Genomic DNA, 19,762 nt, shown 5'->3' on the forward strand with positions numbered 1-19,762 from the left:
TTATGGGGCCCGACATGTTTGTTACTATTCATTTTGTGGAGAAGACTATCGAGTTTAGGCAGATACCAATAGTGGATCCTTGGGTCATTTCTGATTTGTCGAATTCATGTTTATGGTTGATTGAGTCGGCACAACCCTGCGGCAACGAGCTCTTCATGATTCAAGAAATAAATCATTTCTTGTATTCTAACGAGGGATTGGACTTTAAAGTTTTTCGTGTTGATACAAACCAAATGAACTTCATTGAGGTGGAGCATATAGGCGATCGGACAATTTTTGTTAGTGATAATGGCGCTAGATATTGTTGTCCTTCTATAGAAACAAAACCAAATTCGATTTACTACACAAATGAAAACGACAGGAATCTCCGTATCTTTAATTTGGAAGATAGAAGCACAAGTTCAATCTTGGTGTCCCGAGCTATTGGAGCCAAAATGTCGATGACCTCTTGGGTCCAACACAATATCTTCCACAATTAAAGATAGTTTTGAATGTATTATTAACTAGTATGTTTAGTTTATTTTGTTATGTTATGGTTCTATTCTAGTACTTAGAAAGAGTAAAACTTGATAATCTATTTATTGATTTTTAAGCTCCTATTTATTGAATTCTATTTAATGAGTTTATGAGTTCAAGTTAATATGTAGGTTTGATTATTACTTACAATTAAGAAGGGAAGGCTATTTAGTGACACGTACATTTATATGTAATTTAGTAAATTATTTATATATTCTTTCGCAACTTAATTAATTAAAATTGGGGTTAATTACAATCACCCTTGAGGTATAGTTAAATTAAAAAAATACAAAAAATACCCTTCGTGTGTGGATAGTTACATCTACCCCTCAATTATGAATCTCCTTACATGTCCAGTCTTATAGTGTCAAATTCAACATAATTATCTAGATTCCGCTGATTTTTTTTTTAAATTGAACTCATTTTGTGCAAAAATACAGTTTCAGATACACCACAATCTGATATATATATATATATATATATATATATATATATATATATATATATATATATATATATATATATATATATATATATATATATATATATATATATATATATATATATATATATAAGTCAAAAATCACATCTTATGATCACGTAGCTTCAAAATGTGGAGCTCGAATAGGAAAAACGGGTCCAAAATTGAGAATATTCAATATAATCTAGTCGATTATACAAAATTTGAAACTACATAGATGAACATGTAAGAAAATTTATTGTTCATGGGTGGCTGTAATTATCCAAACATGAGAGATTTTTTTTGTAATTTGACCATACTTCACAAGTGTGTAATTTAACCATTAAAATTGCCATCAAAAGTGATTTTGTAAGTAGAAGTGATTTTGTTCCGCTGATGATACGGGATATGAATCCGCCATCACCATTATGTAACTAAGGGGATATTCCAATTTACAATTGACCCCTCATAAATTTTTTTAATTATGAGGGGTCAATTGTTTTTAATTAGTTTTTTCTTTCAAGAATTGTTTTTTTTTTTTCCGTTTTCAATTTTGTGTTTTAACCTTATATAACTGCGTTACACTGCGACATGTATCAAATTTAATTTTCTATGTATTTTCTACTCATGCATTATATATTTTTACCCTAAGTAGAAACCTCGAACTTTTTTTTTTTTTTTCAAGAAAAATATATGGTCAAATTTTGTGTTTAGATAATTCCCCAAAATCATTTCTAAAAGTTAAAATTTTAAATTTTAAATTTCAGATTCAACCTAATTAAATTTAAATATGATGAAAGTGAGATATAGGAATTTTAGTTAGAACAATAAAGTTAAAAAAAATGACATGCGTTTACTAAAAGCCATCATATTTATCATTTCTCTAGTGGCGTGTCTTCTACTAGAAATGGCTAAAAAATTGCACGAAAAAAAATTTAATTATATAAATTTGAATAAACCGGAAAAAAAAAAGAATTTAAATAGAGAAATAAGATTTAATTTGGGGGAAAAGACTAGAAATAATAATATTAAAAATATTTTTTAATATTTAATAATAATAATAATTGCTTAACGGGCTAAAATCTCAACTGGGCTAATTAATTCAATTATTACACGGAGGCCCAGTACTCATTTGTCCTATATGACCCAACAGCTCCTATTGCTGTGTCCAAAACGACACCGTTTCACTTGCCTAAATTAATTGGATCTCCCCCAAAAATCCGATTTGGACCCCTAATTCTGCCCCCCTCTTCTTCTTCACTCCGCCGCCCTACCTTCGCCGTCGCCGTCGCCGTGGTTCTTAACCGTATTAATGTCGGTAAGATTTGTATTAACTTTCAGTTCTTATTTATAGTTTTGTTGGAATTCATTTATCTCTCTCTCTCTCTCTCTCTCTCTCTCTCTCTCTCTCTCTCTCTCTCTCTCTCTCTCGCAGGTGCTCCAATTTTCTCTTGTTATCCTTTATTTATTTATTTATTATTATTTATGTATGTTGTATGTCAATTTCTGAAACTCATTTTGGTTGCTTGTATAGTCTGTGTTAAGTCAGTCAGCAAGATTGAATTTTTTATTTTTTTTAAAAAAATATTTTTGCCTCTTATTGTTACTGATGTTGATTAGGTTATGTGTTATTGAATTTGAATCTGCATGCTTTTTTCAAAAAAATAATGCAAATTTATTTAAAATGTTTTCGTTCGATCATGTTTAATAGTTCTGGAGCTGTTTGCTGCATTGTTAGCCTCTCATAGCTCTGTGATTGAATTTCTGCAGACAATAGATGTCCCGGTAAAGACAGGTTACCAGCCCCCGTCGTCGTTTGTGGAGGATAATAAAGCTCCGCTTATCGATCTACACTTAACTGACTCAACCGAGCTTTGGCTTATTCAGTGGCCCATTAATCAAGTACGTCGACTGAGCTTTGCCTTTACATATATGCATTGTCTTAATTGATTTTGAATTAGAACATAAAATTTTTACAATTCTGTCGAACCCTGTTTGATTTGATTCTCGTTTTCTCGGATCAAACACGGGAGAAGCTTCCTCTGTGTGTTTTTTTTTATTAATCTTGCTTTTGTTCAGGTTCCTGATAAATTAATAAAGGGGTGTATTTTGGTTTTGAGGATTTATTCTTTTAATTTCGCAATCGTTTCAACTTGATTAATATGGTTTATTACAGCCTCCTGATTTCGACGGTCAACAGCTGTCCCTGAATCTTAGCAGTGATGGACATCTCGGTAACTTTGAGGGCTCTTCCGGTAATTTGATTTTGTAATTATGATGTTTATTTTATTGTGTTTATTCAATATTAGACACCTCTGTTCACCGTTTATTGTATTGGTTTAACGTGTCAGGAAAATTATATGACGTGGTCAGCGACAAATGTCAGGGTCCAGAAACCACCGTTTTCTTATCTTCACCGTCAGAGGCTAGAATCGGTATCGGTTTCTTGAAATTGCCCACAACTTTTTTATGCTTATTTCTTTTTCAACTTGATATCAATCTGCTATTAAAGTCAATTACGGTTATTTTTGGCTGTCAATCCTATTTCCATCTCAAGCCCTTTTCAAATATACCCACTTAGTTGTGCTCAAAACGGAAAGAAGTCGCCATAGTTTCATCAAACGTTTGAGACGACTTAATCTGATATTGTTCGTCTTTTATGGTGACAGCTGGAAAGATCTCGAGAAGAGTTTCTTTGATCCACTACCCAGAGCCAAGTGAACTCAAAAAACGCAACATCATCAACTTAAGTCACTCTGCTCGATCTTCCGTTGTTACATCGTCCTTGTCAGGTCGTCATTTGCCAACTCCAACTCGTAGTGTTAAGCCTGGGGCCACACCGAGCAGCAGAAACAAGACTCCGTTGCCTGAATCTGCAAAGCCTCTGAAGAGAAAACGAGCCCACGAGCCGAATAAACCAGCGGATAATTCTGCCCAAAATTCAGGAAGAGGAAATAGTGGGGTTACCTCTGCTGAATCCGCTGATGAAAAAAAATCGAAGAAAAAGAAAATCAAAAGTTAAAAACTTTGCGGGTATTTTGTTTTAAACATTTCTTCTTAATTACCCTGATTTTGTGGAGGGTGGATTCGATCTTGTACCTCATAAGTAGAGCTTAAGCTGTTTGTTGAATGTGAAGAAGACTGAAAGTTTGTGTTATATATAACTGTTGCAGGTTAGTTTGTCCTTGTATTGAAACTGATAATTATGAATTTATGATTTGAAAACGCCTACCAAAACGACGACGTCTTTTTTTGTATTTTTAATAGTGCAAATTACAATTTTGCCCCTCAAATTTTCACCAATTTTACGTCTGATTTCGTATGTTCACAAAAAATATATTTGGTTATTGATGTTTTCAAAATTTAGCATTTTTAGTTATTTCCGCCAATTCCATCAATTTTTCATTAGTACTATGGGATCACGATGTGTGTGCCCGCTTTAACTTAACGAAAATGACAAAAAATTTAAATTATTCAAATACAAGGGATCAAATATAAAATCAATTCAAACAAATTTAAATTATTCAAATACAAGGGACCAAATATAAAATCAATTCAAAAAAATTTAAATTATTCAAATACAATGGACCAAATATAAAATCAATTCAAAGTTAAAGGATGAAAACTGTAATTTTAATTCTTTAACAATAATGATTTTACCCCTTTTCTGAAGCGACAACGGCCCGTCGGAGTATCGCCGCACTGCAAATCGTCTCCTCCTTGTACATGCAGTCACCGAGGTCAATTCTCAGTATGAAAAGACCAGAAACACCCTCACCTCTTCCTCCGTCAACCCCTCCGACGCCGCAGCACCGCCAATCCTTCACCAAACTCATCAATCCGATTTCCAGCAAACGCCGTAACATTTTACAGAATCCCCAACCACTCCCCTCTGCCGCCGCCACCGCCGCCGTAGAATCCGCCGTCAAATGGAAACCCCTCAAAATCAACAAGTCCGAGCTCTACCTGCCTCTCACTTTCCCCACCGGCCAAACCTTCCGGTGGAGGAATACCGGCCCGTTGCAATACACCGGCCCAATCGGCCCCCATCTCGTAACCCTCAAACAACTCGAGGGCAACGATGTGGGGTATTATTGTCATTTCACAGACAGCGACGAAACGGCAAGAATCAATCTTTTTGATTTTCTGAACATGGGTATTTCTTTAAACGAGATTTGGAGTCTGTTCAAGGCTTCTGATGAGAGGTTTGCTGAGCTGGCACTGTATCTGGAGGGGGCTAGGGTTTTGAGGCAGGATCCATTGGAGTGCTTAATTCAATTCATTTGCTCATCGAATAATAATATACAGAGGATTACCAAAATGGTGGATTTTATTTCCTCAAAGGGCAAGTTTTTGGGGAATGTGGGAGGCTTCGATTTCTTCGAGTTCCCGACTCTTGATAAATTGGCGTCGGTTTCGGAAGCCGAGCTTAGAGAAGCCGGTTTCGGATACAGGTTGAATTTTCTTTCTTGCTTTTTGTCTGTGATTTTGATGTTGTCTGAAGTTTATTAGTTTATGCATGTAATGATCACAGTTGTTTGTATCTGAATCGGTGTTCGAAAACGCTTGCGTAGGCATATTGGATTTAATTCGATACATGCGTTAGCTTTACGAAAGGTTTATTTCAGTAAATAAAGATCGAGTTTCTGTTGTAACAGCCTATGTGAAATCCATTTATTTTTTGCCCCCTTCTTGCATTGATGTCTAGGTACGTGTAGAATTTGATCCGTACACGTGTTGGTCCGACGTTTTAAAAACGGAGTTTAATGTACTCGGAACCGGTCTTTACCTTGAGTAATTGTCAGCACATGTAAGTGAATTCCTTCAATAGTTTACTTCTCGTAATTCATGGGTCTTGTCAAAAACATCGACTGTTAAAGTAAATTTGCGAAACCAGACTGTTCGTTCAATAGTTTGTCAATACGATCGTCCGAAATCACTGCCCGTGACTTTTCTTGACCACTTTTTAATTTTGTATCGAAAAAAAAAACAGGGCTAAATATATTGTCGGCACTGTGGCAGCTCTGCAATCGAAACCTGGAGGAGGAATGGAGTGGCTTGCTTCTCTTCGTAAATCGGATCTTCAAGGAGCAATCACCGGTCTTTCCACTTTGCCAGGTGTCGGTCCGAAAGTGGCTGCATGTGTTGCTCTTTTCTCGTTAGACCAGCACCACGCCATTCCCGTCGATACTCATGTCTGGCAGGTCAGCCTCGTTAACAATTTTTTTGTTTTCATGTATTTTATAAATTATTAATTATTTACGAGAAATTATTTTCAATGTGAAAAGATTGCGACGAGGTATCTAATTCCTGAACTGGCGGGGACCACCTTGACACCTCGAGTATGCAGTCGTGTGGCGGATGCGTTTGTGAGCAAATACGGGAAATATGCCGGGTGGGCCCAGACTCTGCTTTTCATTTCCGAATTGCCTTCTAAAAAATCCATCTTGCCTTCGAGTTTATGGAATACCGTCGAGAAAAGCGAAATTAAGCTTCAAATTGAAGTCCAGGAAATTCAAGAAACGAAGGAAAATCGACGCAGTAAAAAGAAAAAAATGACGGTTAAATAAGATGGAGAATTTACACTTTTTTTTGTTCCGTTGGAGTAATTGTAATTGTTTGTAATGATCACTTACAGGAGGGATTTAAGAAACGTAGATATTCATTGGAGCTGTCGTCTTATTTGAATTAAATTGTTGCGATTCAGTGGACTATATATATCGTAAGTTCTACCGTTATTTTTCGATTTTATGATATTCCATTTGTTGTTATGTAGTGTTTCTATGTTTGTGTTCATTTACCACTGTCCATAAATCGGGTGCAACTGGTACTAGATCGAGAAGAACACTAATGTTAACCGACCGAAGCTCAAAATTAGTCGAATTAAACCGAACAATATATTAGATATTCTGTCGATTTGTTTTGGCTATTACAAGTTCGTCTCGTCTCAGACGTAACCATTATCATTGACATTGTGCCTCAATTAACAGATCTTTTCGAATTCCGGGACAAGGATCACCTCCGAATCTTTTGTTTGACCAAGGAACCGAACACTTTTTCTTCCCTAGACAAGCCTGTAATAATATATTAAAATTTAAAACCCCTTAGCATATAGAAATTAAAAAAAATGAAAAACATTTTTTGTTTTTTTTACCTTTTCGACTATGGCTGTTGAATTTGTCGAGTGACATTTTCCGAGAGTGTAACTTTCGCAATTGCCAAACGGGCTTCCGAAACTCGCGAATAAAATCTTGGAAATGTATTTCTTAGGTGGACAATGTAGATGAATTTTAGGTCTTCTCTCATGGTGGATTTCGGATTTATTTCGGCTTAGGGTTTCTCTTTTCCACGAAATTAACGGAGGCGGATTAGAATCCGTTATATGTCCGCACACTTTCGTAATCGAAACGGTATCTACCGATATTCCAGTAGGGTTTCCACCTTCTTCTTCTTCAAACAGCACTAACAGGTTATCTTTTGGTTTTAGGAAGGATCTCGGTACATGGTACCTGAAATTTACGAGTTTAAAAATCAAGAAAAAAAGATTAAATTTTTATAATAAATTTACGGATGTAGTGATGATCTTACCATATTTGTGAAGGAGAGCCATCAGGGTTATGAAAAGATATCCAGTATCGACCGATACTTTGACCGTTGACCCAAGCTTCGCCTTTGCCCATCGAGCCAAGATTCAGTGTGAGGGGGTCATTGCCCCCCGGTGCATCGAATTTTGACTTATAGGAAGCAGTAGATTAGTATTTTATAATTACAGGAAAATCGGTTGCTATATTAAACGATTTTTTTAGATGCTTACCTTATACCATGTAAGTGGCTGAGAAGAAGAAGAGTTTAAATTACACCATATTGCTTTGTTTGTTCCTTCTTCTGTGTAGAGCTGTAACTTCTCTCCGAATAATCCGACCTTTTGCAATAAAAAAAAAAAGAGAATCGAAACCGAATTTAATTATCGTCGCACTTAGTGAAAGTAATTGTCTTAAGAGTGTAATTAATTACCTGGTACCCCCATGAAGAAATGGTCAAGTTCTTGAAGACTTGATTTTCTTGAATGCTCACACTTTGCACTCCGGAAGCTCTACGCTCCATATGTGCACCCGAATCCTTAATTTTCGATTTATGATATTAAATATTAAAGAAATAATAAGCTAAAATATAAAAATAAGAGAAAAAATCGTAAGACGGCTTAATATATATACCGGTAATCCAACCATAACACTCAATAAGGAGATTTCGTTCACTCCGCTAATTAAAGGAATCGTGGTCTTTACAGTGAAGCCTTGGTTTCTAAAAAACCCGTGTCCCGAACCTAAAAAAAATAGAAAATAAAAACGGAATCTTGAATTTTAAGGTATTTCAAGATGCTTATTCAATAATCAATATATGAATTGTTTTTTTTTTTAATTTCGATGAGATCTTACCGATCTGTACTCCATTTACAAAGGCACGTAATAAATGCCCTCGAGAATTTACGGTGATCTCGGATTTCGACTCCTCGGTTTGCTGATAACTACAGTATGCATGTTGGTGTTAGTAGCTGAATAAGTAATTATCGAATTTAATTTTTTATTTTTTTTAATATAAATATTATTGATTTACCTGGCAATGTACCATAAGTAATCAGACGAATCTTTCGTTGTGTTCATCTGCTCGAGCAATGAATTTGACCTAATCGAGGTGTTATCGAATACCGGGATAATTTCGTTCCATTTTTCCCACATCTCTGTTTTGTCCAACTTCACAGCTGGTTGTCTTGTTCTTGTACCAAACTGCGTGCTCACCTGTTTGAAACGAAAAAAAAAAACAATTATTTAATTTGTTTCGGTTTTAAATATATTGCATTATTAAATATTCTAATTTTGCCATGCCTTGGCTGTGTTGAACGCCACGGTTTTGCAATCGGGCAATATACTAATCGATTTAGGCGGAAGTTGATATGTTCGATTCCGGAACTGGATGTTTGCACCGTGTCCGCCATCTCTGTTCAACAGAAACGCTGCGCATTCTCCGTTTTCTCTCGTGTATACGTAAGCCTGGTTTTATGAAAAAAAAAACTGTCAAATATAATAAAAATACAAAATAAATAAATAAATAAAATTTTGAATTTTCGGATATGAAATCGAATGTTAAAAATTCTTACTTCTTGTAGAACACCTGACGAGAAATTCGATTGTACTCCGTTAAGTAGGGTTTCGGAGCATAGCTTAACTGCTGCATGCAGTTCTTGGAGATGACCCCATTTTGGCTGCCTAATTAAACCTGTAAGTTATTTTTTATTTATTTATTTATTATTTATTTATTATTTATTTTTATTCAATTATTAGAATGAATTGGTAAATAGAGATTTTGATGTATATTATATATTATATACCGTATTCGTCGAGAGGGGCTTGATCGTAATAACTGGTTATTATGAATGCAGAGGCATTTCTTCCGAAATTAGTTCCTCCGTGATACTGAATTATTAAAGAGGTAATATTCGTATTTCCGATTTAAAAAAATAAAAATAAATAAAAAAAGAGCGATTATAATAGAGAAAGTCGATATGCGAATAAATGCGTTTACCATATAGTAGTTTATGAAGCTGCCATTCATTTTGACTATGAATAGAGCAACTTGATATGCAATATCCTCCGGCGATCTGATTTTCGTGATATTTCCGTATATGTCGTAGCTTCACGTGAATTCGATTATAAGTTATTAAAAAATCTCGTTTCGTACTTTTTTTAATGTAAGAAAAAAAAATCGATAAAACTTAGTTCTTACAAGTGTGTCCAATTTTCCGTCCAGATTGCTGGCTTGTTCGGTGAATTTGGTCCGACAAATGTTTCTGCGCACCTCATTCCGTTACATGCATTTATCTGCAGAACATTTTCCGATCACGAAGTATTTAACAATGGAAATTTGAGGAAATTAAAGGGTAGTTTTGGTATTTTACTACGGGATTAGGAGCGTCGTCTTGTTTGCACATAACCCATGGCACACCGGTTTCAAGCCCTGCAGCCATTGATGCGGCCCACCGTACATACGGTGGCCCCGTTTCGTGGAAGGCTTTTTCTACGTTTTGATACTCGTTTTCGATCTGTGTTTTTTGAGTTTTAATCATCCGAAATTGTTTTACATTGCGTAAAAAAGAAAACTAAATAAAGATAAAAAGTAAAAAGATCGAATATTCATCGACCTGAGAGAGAATAATCGGACCCCCCTGTGAGGCGAATAGTTTCTCCGACTTCATCATATTCACTATTTTCGTCGTGAAATTCTGCATATAGTACTGAAAAAAAAAACACAATATTAATTATTTCTTTTTATAATTATTATTATTATTATAAGATTTCGAATGTATAATAATAACGTTGATACCTTAAATGGTTCGTTGTCGGATCGAAATACGATGCCCGGAACATCGTGGAGCCAAAACGGAAGGCCTCTGCATCAACATATTTAGTAAATAATCATGTAGCTTTGAATATATATTTTTTTCCAATTCTCAATTTTAGTAGTTATAATATAAATACTTAATAATAATTATTTGAAAAAAAAAATTAATAATTACCCATAAGACCATTCAGCTTCAATAAAGGGTCCAATTCGAAGACAAACATATAAACCTTGAGCTTGTACTTCTTTGATAAATCTCACTATATCTCGTCTTCCACTAAAATCATACTGACATTTTTTATAGATACATATTTGTGTAAGTCTATTTAAAATATTTAATTTGAGTTAGTGTGTGAATTTGATGTGTGTTTGTGTGTGAAATAAAATAAAATAAATAAATAAATTACTTGTCCCGGTTCGGGTTCGTGAAGGTTCCAAAATACATAGGTGTCGATTGCGTCTAATCCACCTTGTTTCGATTTCGATATTAAAGAATGCCACATCTGCGAAAGTTAATCAATCTAATAAAAACTCAATTATTTTTACAAAATATATATATATATATATATATATATATATATATATATATATATATACCCTTAAAAACCAAGATAATTCATGATAATGTAATATTTTCGGGTCTGACCCGGGAAGTTATTGGGTTTACGAAACAGCAAACGAGGTCCAATTATTTAGTTAATCTTACCTAATCTTCGCAACCAAACGAGGCCTAAGCTGATAAATCGAAACTTCATTGCACGTGATGTGTACATTTTTAAGAAGGTGACAATTAATGAAGGGATCACAAATTTTACAGAATATATCACCTTTACCAGCAGCAATAAATTCAAATTAATTATTTGTAGGCCAAAGTATTAAAGTCGTGCTTTTACATGCAATGAAATAAAAGTTCTTTTTTTTTTGGGGAGACACGCTTTTTATTAAGTTGGAAAAAAGCAATTATAGAAATGATTAATTAAATATGGTATCTAATTGTGCTAATCTTTTCTATAATTAAGGATAATGACATATGTGAAATCCTTGGAAAAATCATCAAACAAATGAATCAAGAAAACAAAACACACACATACACACACAGAAGAAAGTGTGTGAGAGATATAGATACAGAATACTTACATCAGGAGTGCTTCTTGGATAATGAATCGAACCAGAGAAAAGAAGCTTCCGTTGGCCGTTAATTATAAGCGACCTTCCATCATAGGTAACATCGCCGCCACTTACACCACCTACCGCCGCCGCCGCCACTAATCCAAACCACCACCACCACCGCCCCCCCACCACCATATCTTCACGCCGGAAAAAAAAACAAAAAAACCCACGACTGTATATTATAAATATAGTAGCTTAATTAACTTCCAGAAGACAATCAAATTTCACTCTTTCTTCTCTCACTTATATATATACATGCATATATGGTATATATATATATACATGTGTATATATATATATATATATATATATATATATATATATATATATATATATATATATATATATATATATATAAGATTTCAAGAATAGCGATTATGCATGAAATTGCCAGTGTCAAATGTGTAAATGAATTCAGCGATTTCAAACGTACAAGCAACCAAAAGTAGTTTTTAAATTGAATCAGAAGGTAAGTTATTACAGATTATAAGTAAATAGGTATATAAATATTATGTATGTAATTATATATATACACATATATGCATGAAATCTTGCCTGAAAACGTGCCATGACAAAAGCAATTACGATTTAATTCGTTTTTATCCTTTTAAAGATCAACTGAATAGATATTATTTTTCTGAATAAGTACGTAATTAATATCATAAATGCGCAAGCAAAAATCAGTGAGAAAAACCAATCTATATATATATATATGTGTGTGTGTATATATATAGCTTATGTAATAGTATATATTAAAATGTAGAAAAGAAGGCACAGAGGTTGGAAATTTTGTTTAAACATGACGAAATAAAGTGAATAAAAACAAAAAATATTTATTGGGAAAATTAATTAATTATGGCCATTTATATTTATTTGTGATGCCATCAAATGATGGGAGTGTGAAAAATGAACAAGTTTTGCCAGCTATAAGATACTGCGTTTGTAACAAGGCAGCATTTTCTGCATGCTTTACTTACCAGGTTTTTTATATTAAAAATTAGGGTAAATTACAATTACCATGAGGTATACTCAAATTACGAAAAAACTCCTCCTATTTGAATAATTACATCTACCACTAATCAACTATATATGAATCTTTTTCCTCATCCAATCTTGTTGTGTCAAATTCAACATAATCATCTAGATTCGATGGAATGTGCTCTAGTTTGTACTTGTTTTGTGTGAAAATACAGTTTCTGATGCACAAAAATCTGATATATACGAGCCAAAAAACGCATCTTATGATCATCTTGCTTCAAAATGTGGAGCTAGAATGGGATAAAATGGGTACAAAAGTGATAATATTCCATATAATCTAGAAGATTCTACTGAATTTGAAACCACGAGAGTGAACGTGTAAAAAGATTTATAGTTGATGGGTGATTGTAATTTGACCATACGTTGGGGGTGGTTGTAATTTACCCTTATTATTATCATTATTGTTTTTAAATTTGTTTAATATAATGTGGCCCAATGAAAAAGTTCACACAATTAAAGCCCAATGTATTACGGCCCAGCCCGTTTGAAAGCCCGATATTCATTTCTTCTATTGTTTCCCCTCCCTCAAGCTTTTGATGAACCCTCTCTCGCTCTCTTTAGCTCTCTGTAAACCTGCTTGGTGGTGTTTTTGATTGTTTTCTGCATCTAAAATCTCTCCCCACATCTAAAAATCTCTCTCCATTTCTACAATGTCGGTAAGTTTCGTACCCGATTCGCAGTTCCCATTTCTGCAATTGTGAAACCCTTATTTTCCCCCCTTTTTTGTGATTTTTTGTTTTTAGTTTGGAATTGATTAATCGCGAGGAAATTGCAGATCTTCGAGTACAATGGAAGCGCAATCGTTGCTATGGTGGGCAAAAATTGCTTCGCGATCGCTAGCGACCGGCGACTTGGTGTTCAGCTGCAGACCATCGCCACCGACTTCCAGAAGATTTACAGAATCCACGATAAGCTTTTCATCGGTCTCGCCGGCTTAGCTACTGATGCGCAAACCTTGTAAGCTTTTTTTTTTTTGGTAGAAATCAATTTATTTAATTTTGGTTTTTTAGGGGTTTGAAAATTGTCTGCGTTTTTTTTAGAACGATGTGCAAATTCTGAAGCTCGAAGTACGATTTATGCTTGTGTCTTTAATTTTTAATTTTGGTATCGGTGTGAATAAGTTCTATTCGAAGGGGATTGATTAATGTTTAAAAAGCTGCATAATCATAATATTATGATGATAGATTTTTAATTTTATATTTCTAATTATTCTGTATGATTGCTCCAAAATATGCTGGCATTCGAGAGTTATGCTCTGAAAGAGGTTGGATGCTCGGTAATAAAGCGAAACAAGGAGCCCTAATTGACAAAGAAATTTTGAATTTGTTTCAGGAATACTCACTTTTTTTATTTTAGATAATAATAAATATTGTAAAAGATTTTCTCTCTGATGATGTGTGTATATTTGGTTTTGGTCAATTTCGCATAGCTTTTATACTGACCGGTTGATTTGTGTTTTGGTTGAATCTACTTGAAGGCACCAAAGGCTTGTTTTCCGACACAAATTATATAAGCTGAGGGAAGAGAGGGATATGAAGCCTGAAACTTTTGCTAGCCTTGTATCCGCAATTCAGTATGAGAAAAGGTTGGTTTCTCTTTTACAGCCCCTATCTTTTTGTACTCATTCAACTATGGCTGGAGCTGTTTTTTTTATTAGTTTACTTCTTGTTGTTAGAGTGCATAAATATGCTATTCTTCAAATGTTATGATTTCTTCTTATTGTGGTTTAGGTTTGGACCGTACTTTTGCCAACCTGTTATTGCTGGCTTGGGCGACGATGACAAACCTTTCATTTGCACTATGGATTCCATTGGGGCAAAGTAAGTTAAACCTATATTGTTTATGTTTAATTGTTTACTTTTTTCCATTTATGAGATTTCTCTCAAGCTGCCAGAGGGAAAAAAAGGATTGTTGTTTGATTGGTCGTCCCTTTATACTGACAGTAATACAGAACTCACCAAATGAAATTCAAAATGAACGTGAAAGTTCAATTGGGTTTTTCCTATATAAGAATGTATTTTAGTATTAATATTATGAACGCATTAATACTCTAAAAGTAGCACAATTGGGTTGTAGAACAATACTTTAAAAGCCTTGGGATATTGAAGCTTTAATACTTTCTTTTGTAGACGTATTTCTGGAAGTTATTTCATGGTTTCCTTTTTGTTGTATGATTGATTGCAGGGAACTAGCCAAAGATTTTGTTGTTGCTGGAACTGCCTCGGAATCACTCTATGGTGCATGTGAATCAATGTACAGACCTGACATGGTTAGTAATTTTACTTACTATTGCTGTATCTGGTTAAGTGAGACTGAAACTTCCATGGAATAGACCGTATTTTTTTTTCTTATATAATTCTTAAGAAGACTCCTATACCATCTGCCCATTTTGTGTACTGGTGCTCACTGCAATGTTTAGAGAAATTTAGCTTTAGTTGCTGACCAAGTTAAAAGTATAGACGAATAAACTGGTTCAAAACAAGTTGCTCCTAGAAAAAACATTACACGAGCAAAAATTATCTGTTTTTCCTTCGATCCCCGTTTTTCCTATGAACCAGCTCGATACCAAATCTTGTGAATGGCTATTGATTGTTTTTGCTTCTGAAGAACCAAACACTTTATTGATTGTCGGTACCAAAACAAAAGGCAGCTGATTCAATAGCATGGGTTGCATTTGCATAGTTCACTAAGCTGATTTGTGTGGGGTGGAGGCATTTGTAGTGTCATATCTCATGATTGTTATATATCTTCATTTCCTATGTGATGAAACACATCTATTTACATAGCTTCTCACCTCTCTCTCTCTCTCTCTGTCACGCACACACGCACACACAGTTATATGCTAGTTCGACTAGAAAATGGTATGACATTACTTGTTCTTTTGTACCAAATATCCAGGAAGCTGAGGAATTGTTCGAGACAATATCACAAGCTCTGATATCTTCTATAGACCGTGATTGTCTGAGTGGTTGGGGAGGCCATGTTTATCTTGTGTAAGTTTTTTTCGGCCTCGTTTCACTTTACTAAAATCCTTTTCTTTTCTTTAATAAAATCTCATTCCTTGAAAAAACTGCTAAAAATCGTTACCCCAGTTTTCATCGGTTATCTCAATTGAACTTTGAATTGTTTACATGAAATTGTTGCAGCACACCAACTGAAGTTACAGAGAGAGTCCTCAAGGGAAGGATGGATTGAGTTTCTTCGACGATTTTATGTATTCCTATCATCAGTCTGTGCACACACTAACTTCCTTCGGCGCTCGATTTATCATCTTTAAGTTGCTGCAGTGCGAATTATATTTTGTGACAGATTGCTCTTAAAAAATATTATCTTGTGTGGTGACATTCCTATGTTTATTTAGATTTCAAGAATCAAATGTTGCATTTATACATCTAAATAGCCTCTCTCTAAATTGCACCTTTTAATTTCATTTGCTGATATACTATTTAGTGCATTGATTTATGGATATTGATTTGATGATACACTATTTACATGTTATGGTCATATTTATCTGAAATCAATGCGAAACATAAAATACTGGTAATATTGTAAATTAAAGTATTCATTACGAACTAGAAAAGAGTTTGAACTAAATTGATGTCTTGGTTTTTGATATTTAATTTTTTCATTATATAGTTTACAATTTCATAAAATTAAATTATGGCCCATATATATTATTATTTGGGCCCAATAAGTAACTAATCTTTATATATAATCCCATTTTTGTGAAATATTAGTTGACCAAGGGGTAATTTTGGGAAAACAAGAAACGATCGATGAAATATCAGACGATCCATTTCTTCCAGACGGTTATCTCGCCATTCTGATCCCACCCCACTATCAAATTCTTGGTATAATATGTTCCGATTATCCTACAAATATATCTAACCGTCTAATTTGGGGGTCTTGCTTCTTATGTTTGTATTGTCTGTGCCCATGTTGTTTAACCTACGGTAATGTTTTCTTTTGAAATTATTGTTTTATTTGTTTTTCTGATTTAGTCTCAACTCTTTAATTTCTTGGTTTAATTTTAGTAAAGGGTTTTGTATGTCTGATGCATTACTGAGTTTTAGACTGAAAAATCAAATTTAACATAATGTGTTTGTTATCTTAATAATACATGTGTGATTGATTTGAATTTCTTTGTTGATGAACACAACTCTTTGATCTCAATTACTGTAAAAAAAAATTTGGATTTTTCGACTTTTATAAGTGGTAGTTTTCATTTATTTATTATTAGGAGATTCTAATTTCATAACTCTCATGTATAGGTTCAGGTATAATTTCGTTTGCATTTCATGAAGAAAATACATGAACGATTTGTCAGGATATATTATGGGAGAGCTGTATTATTTGTTCAAGCATATGGAATTAATGATAATTTTCGAGAGTCTTCAGCCAGCTAATAGAATTTGAAATCAAGTAATTTTCAAACGATCCAAATACTGAGAGGATAAACCGACAAAGAGGAAAGCAAAGGTTAGACTCTTCCCTTTTTTCGTAAAACTATTTTCGAAGATGGTATTGTTTTCATCATTTTTACATAAATGTATATAACTTCAAGTTCTTTCCCGTGTCATAATGTTCTGCTTCACCTACAACCTTAATTTGTTTGCCGTTCCATATTCATATGTTTTCAGTGCTTAATTGATTTAGCCAAATGAAAAAAAAAGCAAGTTTCAACCGAATTATAACCAAGTAATTCACCGTATTGTTTTGTAACTCACAACCAGTGTTTTTTTGCACGAAATGGCTACTTTTTTTTTATTCTTTTTGCCAATCTAAAGTAAAAGTAGTGCTCGAAGTTTCTTTGTTGGATAAGTGGCATGTTTCCGTTTCGTAAAGTTATGTTCGGTTTCTTTGGAACTCCATCACTAAGTTTTGATGAAGAAAAATTGTTTACCCATAGTTACGAGAATGTATTATATAATGTACGAATTAGTTGTAATTATATTGGTTAAAATAATAGAAAAAAACATTGATTGAATAGTTTGATGATTTTTTTGATTTAGTGAGTAGTTTTTTTTAGGAAATTTGAACATGTTTTACTCATAACCTATGTAATGGACTATCATGTTTTTAATTTGTTATACATTCTCAATGCACATGATATCAAAATTATAATATTTGTTGTATGAAAATCATGTTATGAACTTCAAATTTCTTTTATTTCTTTTTATAATTTTATTCCCTGTTATACTAACGCGCCTCCTTGAAGTAAATCAATAAAAAAAAACAGTGGGAGATGTTGATACCTATGATAGGTCAAATGATGGAGCTATTCCCAGATTCAGCCCCAAGTATTTTATGACGATTAAAATTTGAAAGAAATGAATTCAATCCCTCTTCTAATTTCACGATGTTAGGATTTCTTCTGAATTCAATTTCCCATTGGTGTTTTTGTTTTTGGCAGGAGAAATTGATCGACAGAGAAAATCAACAACTCCAAAGTTTTATTCAGTTTTTCATTAATGGGGAACGCAACCGGTTCATTTTTCGCTGGATTAGGTCAAGTTCTCGGCAACATTCTCGGTCACCCCCTCGATTTCCTCTCCGGAAAATCCTGCGAGTAATTTCTTCTTACATATGTGTTTTACTATTATATATATATATATATATATATATATATATATATATATATATATATATATATATATATGTGTGTGTGTGTGTGTGTGTGTGCGCGCACATATAATTAGTGATTTTAATTTTTTGTCGCATGCAGCTCTGTCTGTGCTTCGACTTGGGATTTCATCTGTTTCGTCGAAAACTTCTGTGTTTCGCATTTGCTCAAGTTCGCCTTTGTGGCGACATTGCTCTACTTTGGTAATAATAACCTATTCGAATTTCCCGAAAAAAAAAAAAACATTTTTTCTGCTTATTTAATTTTTCTTTTTGACAAAAAAAAATGCAGTGCTTTTATTCGTCTACCTAATATTCCAACTGGGAATCTGCCAATGCATTTTTCGCTCCCTCTGTCGAATCACATGGGCTTGTTTCGCCACTTGTTTCTCCGCATTCGAATTCTCTTGCACCTACTTATGCTTCAAGCTTCGATCGGTCAAGAGAAAACGAAGAACGAGGAAAAGGGACATTGAAGAATTCAGTACAAGCGAAGACGAGTACGAGTTAGGCGAAACTTCTAGATTAAGACAACCTAGTACGAATCTTGAACGTAGGAGAAGATCGCAGTTTGATAAACGGAAAAACTTCAAAAACGAGCGTCTAAGGAGGTCGTTGAAACCTACTACTCACCGAGCAAGTGTGGGGTCCGCTAGGAATTCCGTTTATTTAAATAGGAGAAAGATTTTGAAGAATATTGGTGATTGTACAAGCCCGCTTCATCATCATATTCGGGTGAGTAGGAGTTCGAAGTTCTTGAATAAAGGATCGAGGCGCAGAAAAAGCGGGGTTCGTCGTAGGAGGAAACAAGTTTAATTATAATTTTATTGTAATCAAAATTACAGTTTTTGATTGTATTGAGTAAAGAAATACTAATTATATAGTAGTTTTAAATTGGATTGCATTTGTGACAAATTTTTGAACTAGTAGATTTGCTATGCTACTGACTTTATTATTATTTTTTTTTTCTCTTTCACAATGCATATATTTCTGTATGAGTTTATTTGAATTAATAATGTAATTAGAGTGCATAATTTTTATTATTCGTCGAAATGTAATTAGAGCTTATTTCGATTGAACATCGAATTAATTGTTTGCGTGAAAATTGTTGCAGCACACCAACTCAAGTTACGGAGAGAGAGTCCTCAAGGGAAGGATGGATTGAATTTCTTCGACGATTTTCTGTATTCCTATCTTCAGTCTGCACACACACTAACTTCGTTCCATCAGCGCTCGATTTATATCGTCTTTAAGTTGCTGCAATGCGATGTTTATTTCGATTTCAATGATCGAATTTTGTATTTATCATCTAACTAGTCTCTCTCTAAATTGCAATTTTAATTTAAAATGTAGTAGTAAATGTGTTAATTAAAATGTAGAAATATTGAAAATTGGAACGGTTGAAAGTAGTTGTGATTTTTTTTTCCAGAAAATTTGGATATTCGTTTTCTTTAAGCATCTTGGCCCAATAAGGTTCTAAGCCCAATAGAAGAAGAATCGGTTTGGTTGTAATTAACTAAACATAAGGGGTTTTTTCGTAATTTAATCCTATATCAGAAT

General features: G+C 33.9%; 5 protein-coding genes across 10 annotated transcripts; 4 read left to right on the forward strand and 1 right to left on the reverse strand.

Annotated features, from left to right (window-relative positions):
* The first annotated feature begins 2,146 nt into the window (after window positions 1-2,146).
* LOC105964188 (mediator-associated protein 2) lies at window positions 2,147-4,213 on the forward strand. The gene is made up of 5 exons (XM_012988715.2): window positions 2,147-2,294; window positions 2,747-2,878; window positions 3,153-3,231; window positions 3,328-3,411; window positions 3,646-4,213. The coding sequence occupies exons 1-5, from the start codon at window positions 2,289-2,291 to the stop codon at window positions 3,996-3,998; spliced, it is 654 nt and encodes a 217-aa protein (XP_012844169.2). The 5' UTR covers window positions 2,147-2,288; the 3' UTR covers window positions 3,999-4,213.
* A 370-nt stretch (window positions 4,214-4,583) lies between these two features.
* LOC105964147 (N-glycosylase/DNA lyase OGG1) lies at window positions 4,584-10,167 on the forward strand. Of its 4 annotated transcripts, none has more exons than XM_088815838.1 (7): window positions 4,584-5,430; window positions 5,970-6,180; window positions 6,265-6,698; window positions 8,916-9,018; window positions 9,141-9,252; window positions 9,414-9,463; window positions 9,782-10,167. In XM_088815838.1, the coding sequence occupies exons 1-3, from the start codon at window positions 4,703-4,705 to the stop codon at window positions 6,544-6,546; spliced, it is 1,221 nt and encodes a 406-aa protein (XP_088671964.1). In that variant the 5' UTR covers window positions 4,584-4,702; the 3' UTR covers window positions 6,547-6,698; window positions 8,916-9,018; window positions 9,141-9,252; window positions 9,414-9,463; window positions 9,782-10,167. The 4 variants fall into 4 exon arrangements, with proteins under 4 accessions (XP_088671964.1, XP_088671965.1, XP_088671966.1 ...); XM_088815839.1 differs by having other exon boundaries at window positions 4,608-5,430; window positions 9,859-10,167; XM_088815840.1 differs by having other exon boundaries at window positions 4,608-5,430; window positions 9,180-9,252.
* BGAL16 (beta-galactosidase 16) lies at window positions 6,851-12,441 on the reverse strand. Its single transcript, XM_088815837.1, has 20 exons — window positions 12,098-12,441; window positions 11,510-11,679; window positions 10,780-10,875; window positions 10,548-10,660; window positions 10,355-10,421; window positions 10,173-10,265; window positions 9,930-10,073; window positions 9,758-9,852; window positions 9,557-9,665; window positions 9,363-9,447; window positions 9,132-9,250; window positions 8,860-9,024; window positions 8,591-8,772; window positions 8,413-8,501; window positions 8,191-8,300; window positions 7,991-8,095; window positions 7,791-7,898; window positions 7,565-7,710; window positions 7,131-7,485; window positions 6,851-7,050 (listed from the first exon to the last, which is right to left on the reverse strand). The coding sequence occupies exons 2-20, from the start codon at window positions 11,675-11,677 to the stop codon at window positions 6,940-6,942; spliced, it is 2,460 nt and encodes an 819-aa protein (XP_088671963.1). The 5' UTR covers window positions 11,678-11,679; window positions 12,098-12,441; the 3' UTR covers window positions 6,851-6,939.
* A 633-nt stretch (window positions 12,442-13,074) lies between these two features.
* On the forward strand, window positions 13,075-16,042 carry LOC105964150 (proteasome subunit beta type-3-A). Its single transcript, XM_012988662.2, has 7 exons — window positions 13,075-13,236; window positions 13,356-13,537; window positions 14,058-14,165; window positions 14,311-14,400; window positions 14,765-14,849; window positions 15,479-15,573; window positions 15,727-16,042. Exons 1-7 carry the CDS (start codon window positions 13,231-13,233, stop codon window positions 15,773-15,775), a joined length of 615 nt encoding a protein of 204 aa, XP_012844116.1. The 5' UTR covers window positions 13,075-13,230; the 3' UTR covers window positions 15,776-16,042.
* A 277-nt stretch (window positions 16,043-16,319) lies between these two features.
* LOC105964189 (uncharacterized) lies at window positions 16,320-19,245 on the forward strand. 3 transcript variants are annotated; one of them, XM_088815842.1, is made up of 5 exons: window positions 16,320-16,533; window positions 16,852-17,059; window positions 17,994-18,149; window positions 18,306-18,406; window positions 18,495-19,245. In XM_088815842.1, exons 3-5 carry the CDS (start codon window positions 18,052-18,054, stop codon window positions 19,016-19,018), a joined length of 723 nt encoding a protein of 240 aa, XP_088671968.1. In that variant the 5' UTR covers window positions 16,320-16,533; window positions 16,852-17,059; window positions 17,994-18,051; the 3' UTR covers window positions 19,019-19,245. The 3 variants fall into 3 exon arrangements, with proteins under 3 accessions (XP_088671968.1, XP_088671969.1, XP_088671970.1); XM_088815843.1 differs by having other exon boundaries at window positions 16,395-16,533; window positions 16,858-17,059; XM_088815844.1 differs by having other exon boundaries at window positions 16,408-16,533; window positions 16,908-17,059.
* The last annotated feature ends 517 nt before the right edge of the window (window positions 19,246-19,762 follow it).

This window comes from Erythranthe guttata, chromosome 3, assembly GCF_056151865.1.
Source record: "Erythranthe guttata isolate IM_541 chromosome 3, IM_541, whole genome shotgun sequence".
Taxonomy (NCBI): Eukaryota; Viridiplantae; Streptophyta; class Magnoliopsida; order Lamiales; family Phrymaceae; genus Erythranthe; species Erythranthe guttata.

Bases quoted from the DNA above. Each gene is read 5' to 3' on its own strand.
- LOC105964188 (XM_012988715.2), top strand. The intron at 3,232-3,327 runs GTAATTTGATTT...TTAACGTGTCAG, and splicing joins TAACTTTGAGGGCTCTTCCG to GAAAATTATATGACGTGGTC. The intron at 3,412-3,645 runs GTATCGGTTTCT...TTATGGTGACAG, and splicing joins ACCGTCAGAGGCTAGAATCG to CTGGAAAGATCTCGAGAAGA.
- LOC105964147 (XM_088815838.1), top strand. From the start codon at position 4,703: ATGCAGTCACCGAGGTCAATTCTCAGTATGAAAAGACCAGAAACACCC. The intron at 5,431-5,969 runs GTTGAATTTTCT...AAAAAAAAACAG, and splicing joins GAAGCCGGTTTCGGATACAG to GGCTAAATATATTGTCGGCA. The intron at 6,181-6,264 runs GTCAGCCTCGTT...CAATGTGAAAAG, and splicing joins TCGATACTCATGTCTGGCAG to ATTGCGACGAGGTATCTAAT.
- BGAL16 (XM_088815837.1), bottom strand. From the start codon at position 11,677: ATGGTGGTGGGGGGGCGGTGGTGGTGGTGGTTTGGATTAGTGGCGGCG. The intron at 10,422-10,547 runs GTAATTATTAAT...ATGTTGATGCAG, and splicing joins GAAGCTGAATGGTCTTATGG to AGGCCTTCCGTTTTGGCTCC. The intron at 8,773-8,859 runs GCATGGCAAAAT...CGTTTCAAACAG, and splicing joins TGGCGTTCAACACAGCCAAG to GTGAGCACGCAGTTTGGTAC.
- LOC105964150 (XM_012988662.2), top strand. The intron at 14,166-14,310 runs GTTGGTTTCTCT...ATTGTGGTTTAG, and splicing joins GCAATTCAGTATGAGAAAAG to GTTTGGACCGTACTTTTGCC. The intron at 14,850-15,478 runs GTTAGTAATTTT...CCAAATATCCAG, and splicing joins CAATGTACAGACCTGACATG to GAAGCTGAGGAATTGTTCGA.
- LOC105964189 (XM_088815842.1), top strand. From the start codon at position 18,052: ATGGGGAACGCAACCGGTTCATTTTTCGCTGGATTAGGTCAAGTTCTC. The intron at 18,150-18,305 runs GTAATTTCTTCT...TGTCGCATGCAG, and splicing joins CTCTCCGGAAAATCCTGCGA to CTCTGTCTGTGCTTCGACTT. The intron at 18,407-18,494 runs GTAATAATAACC...AAAAAAATGCAG, and splicing joins GGCGACATTGCTCTACTTTG to TGCTTTTATTCGTCTACCTA.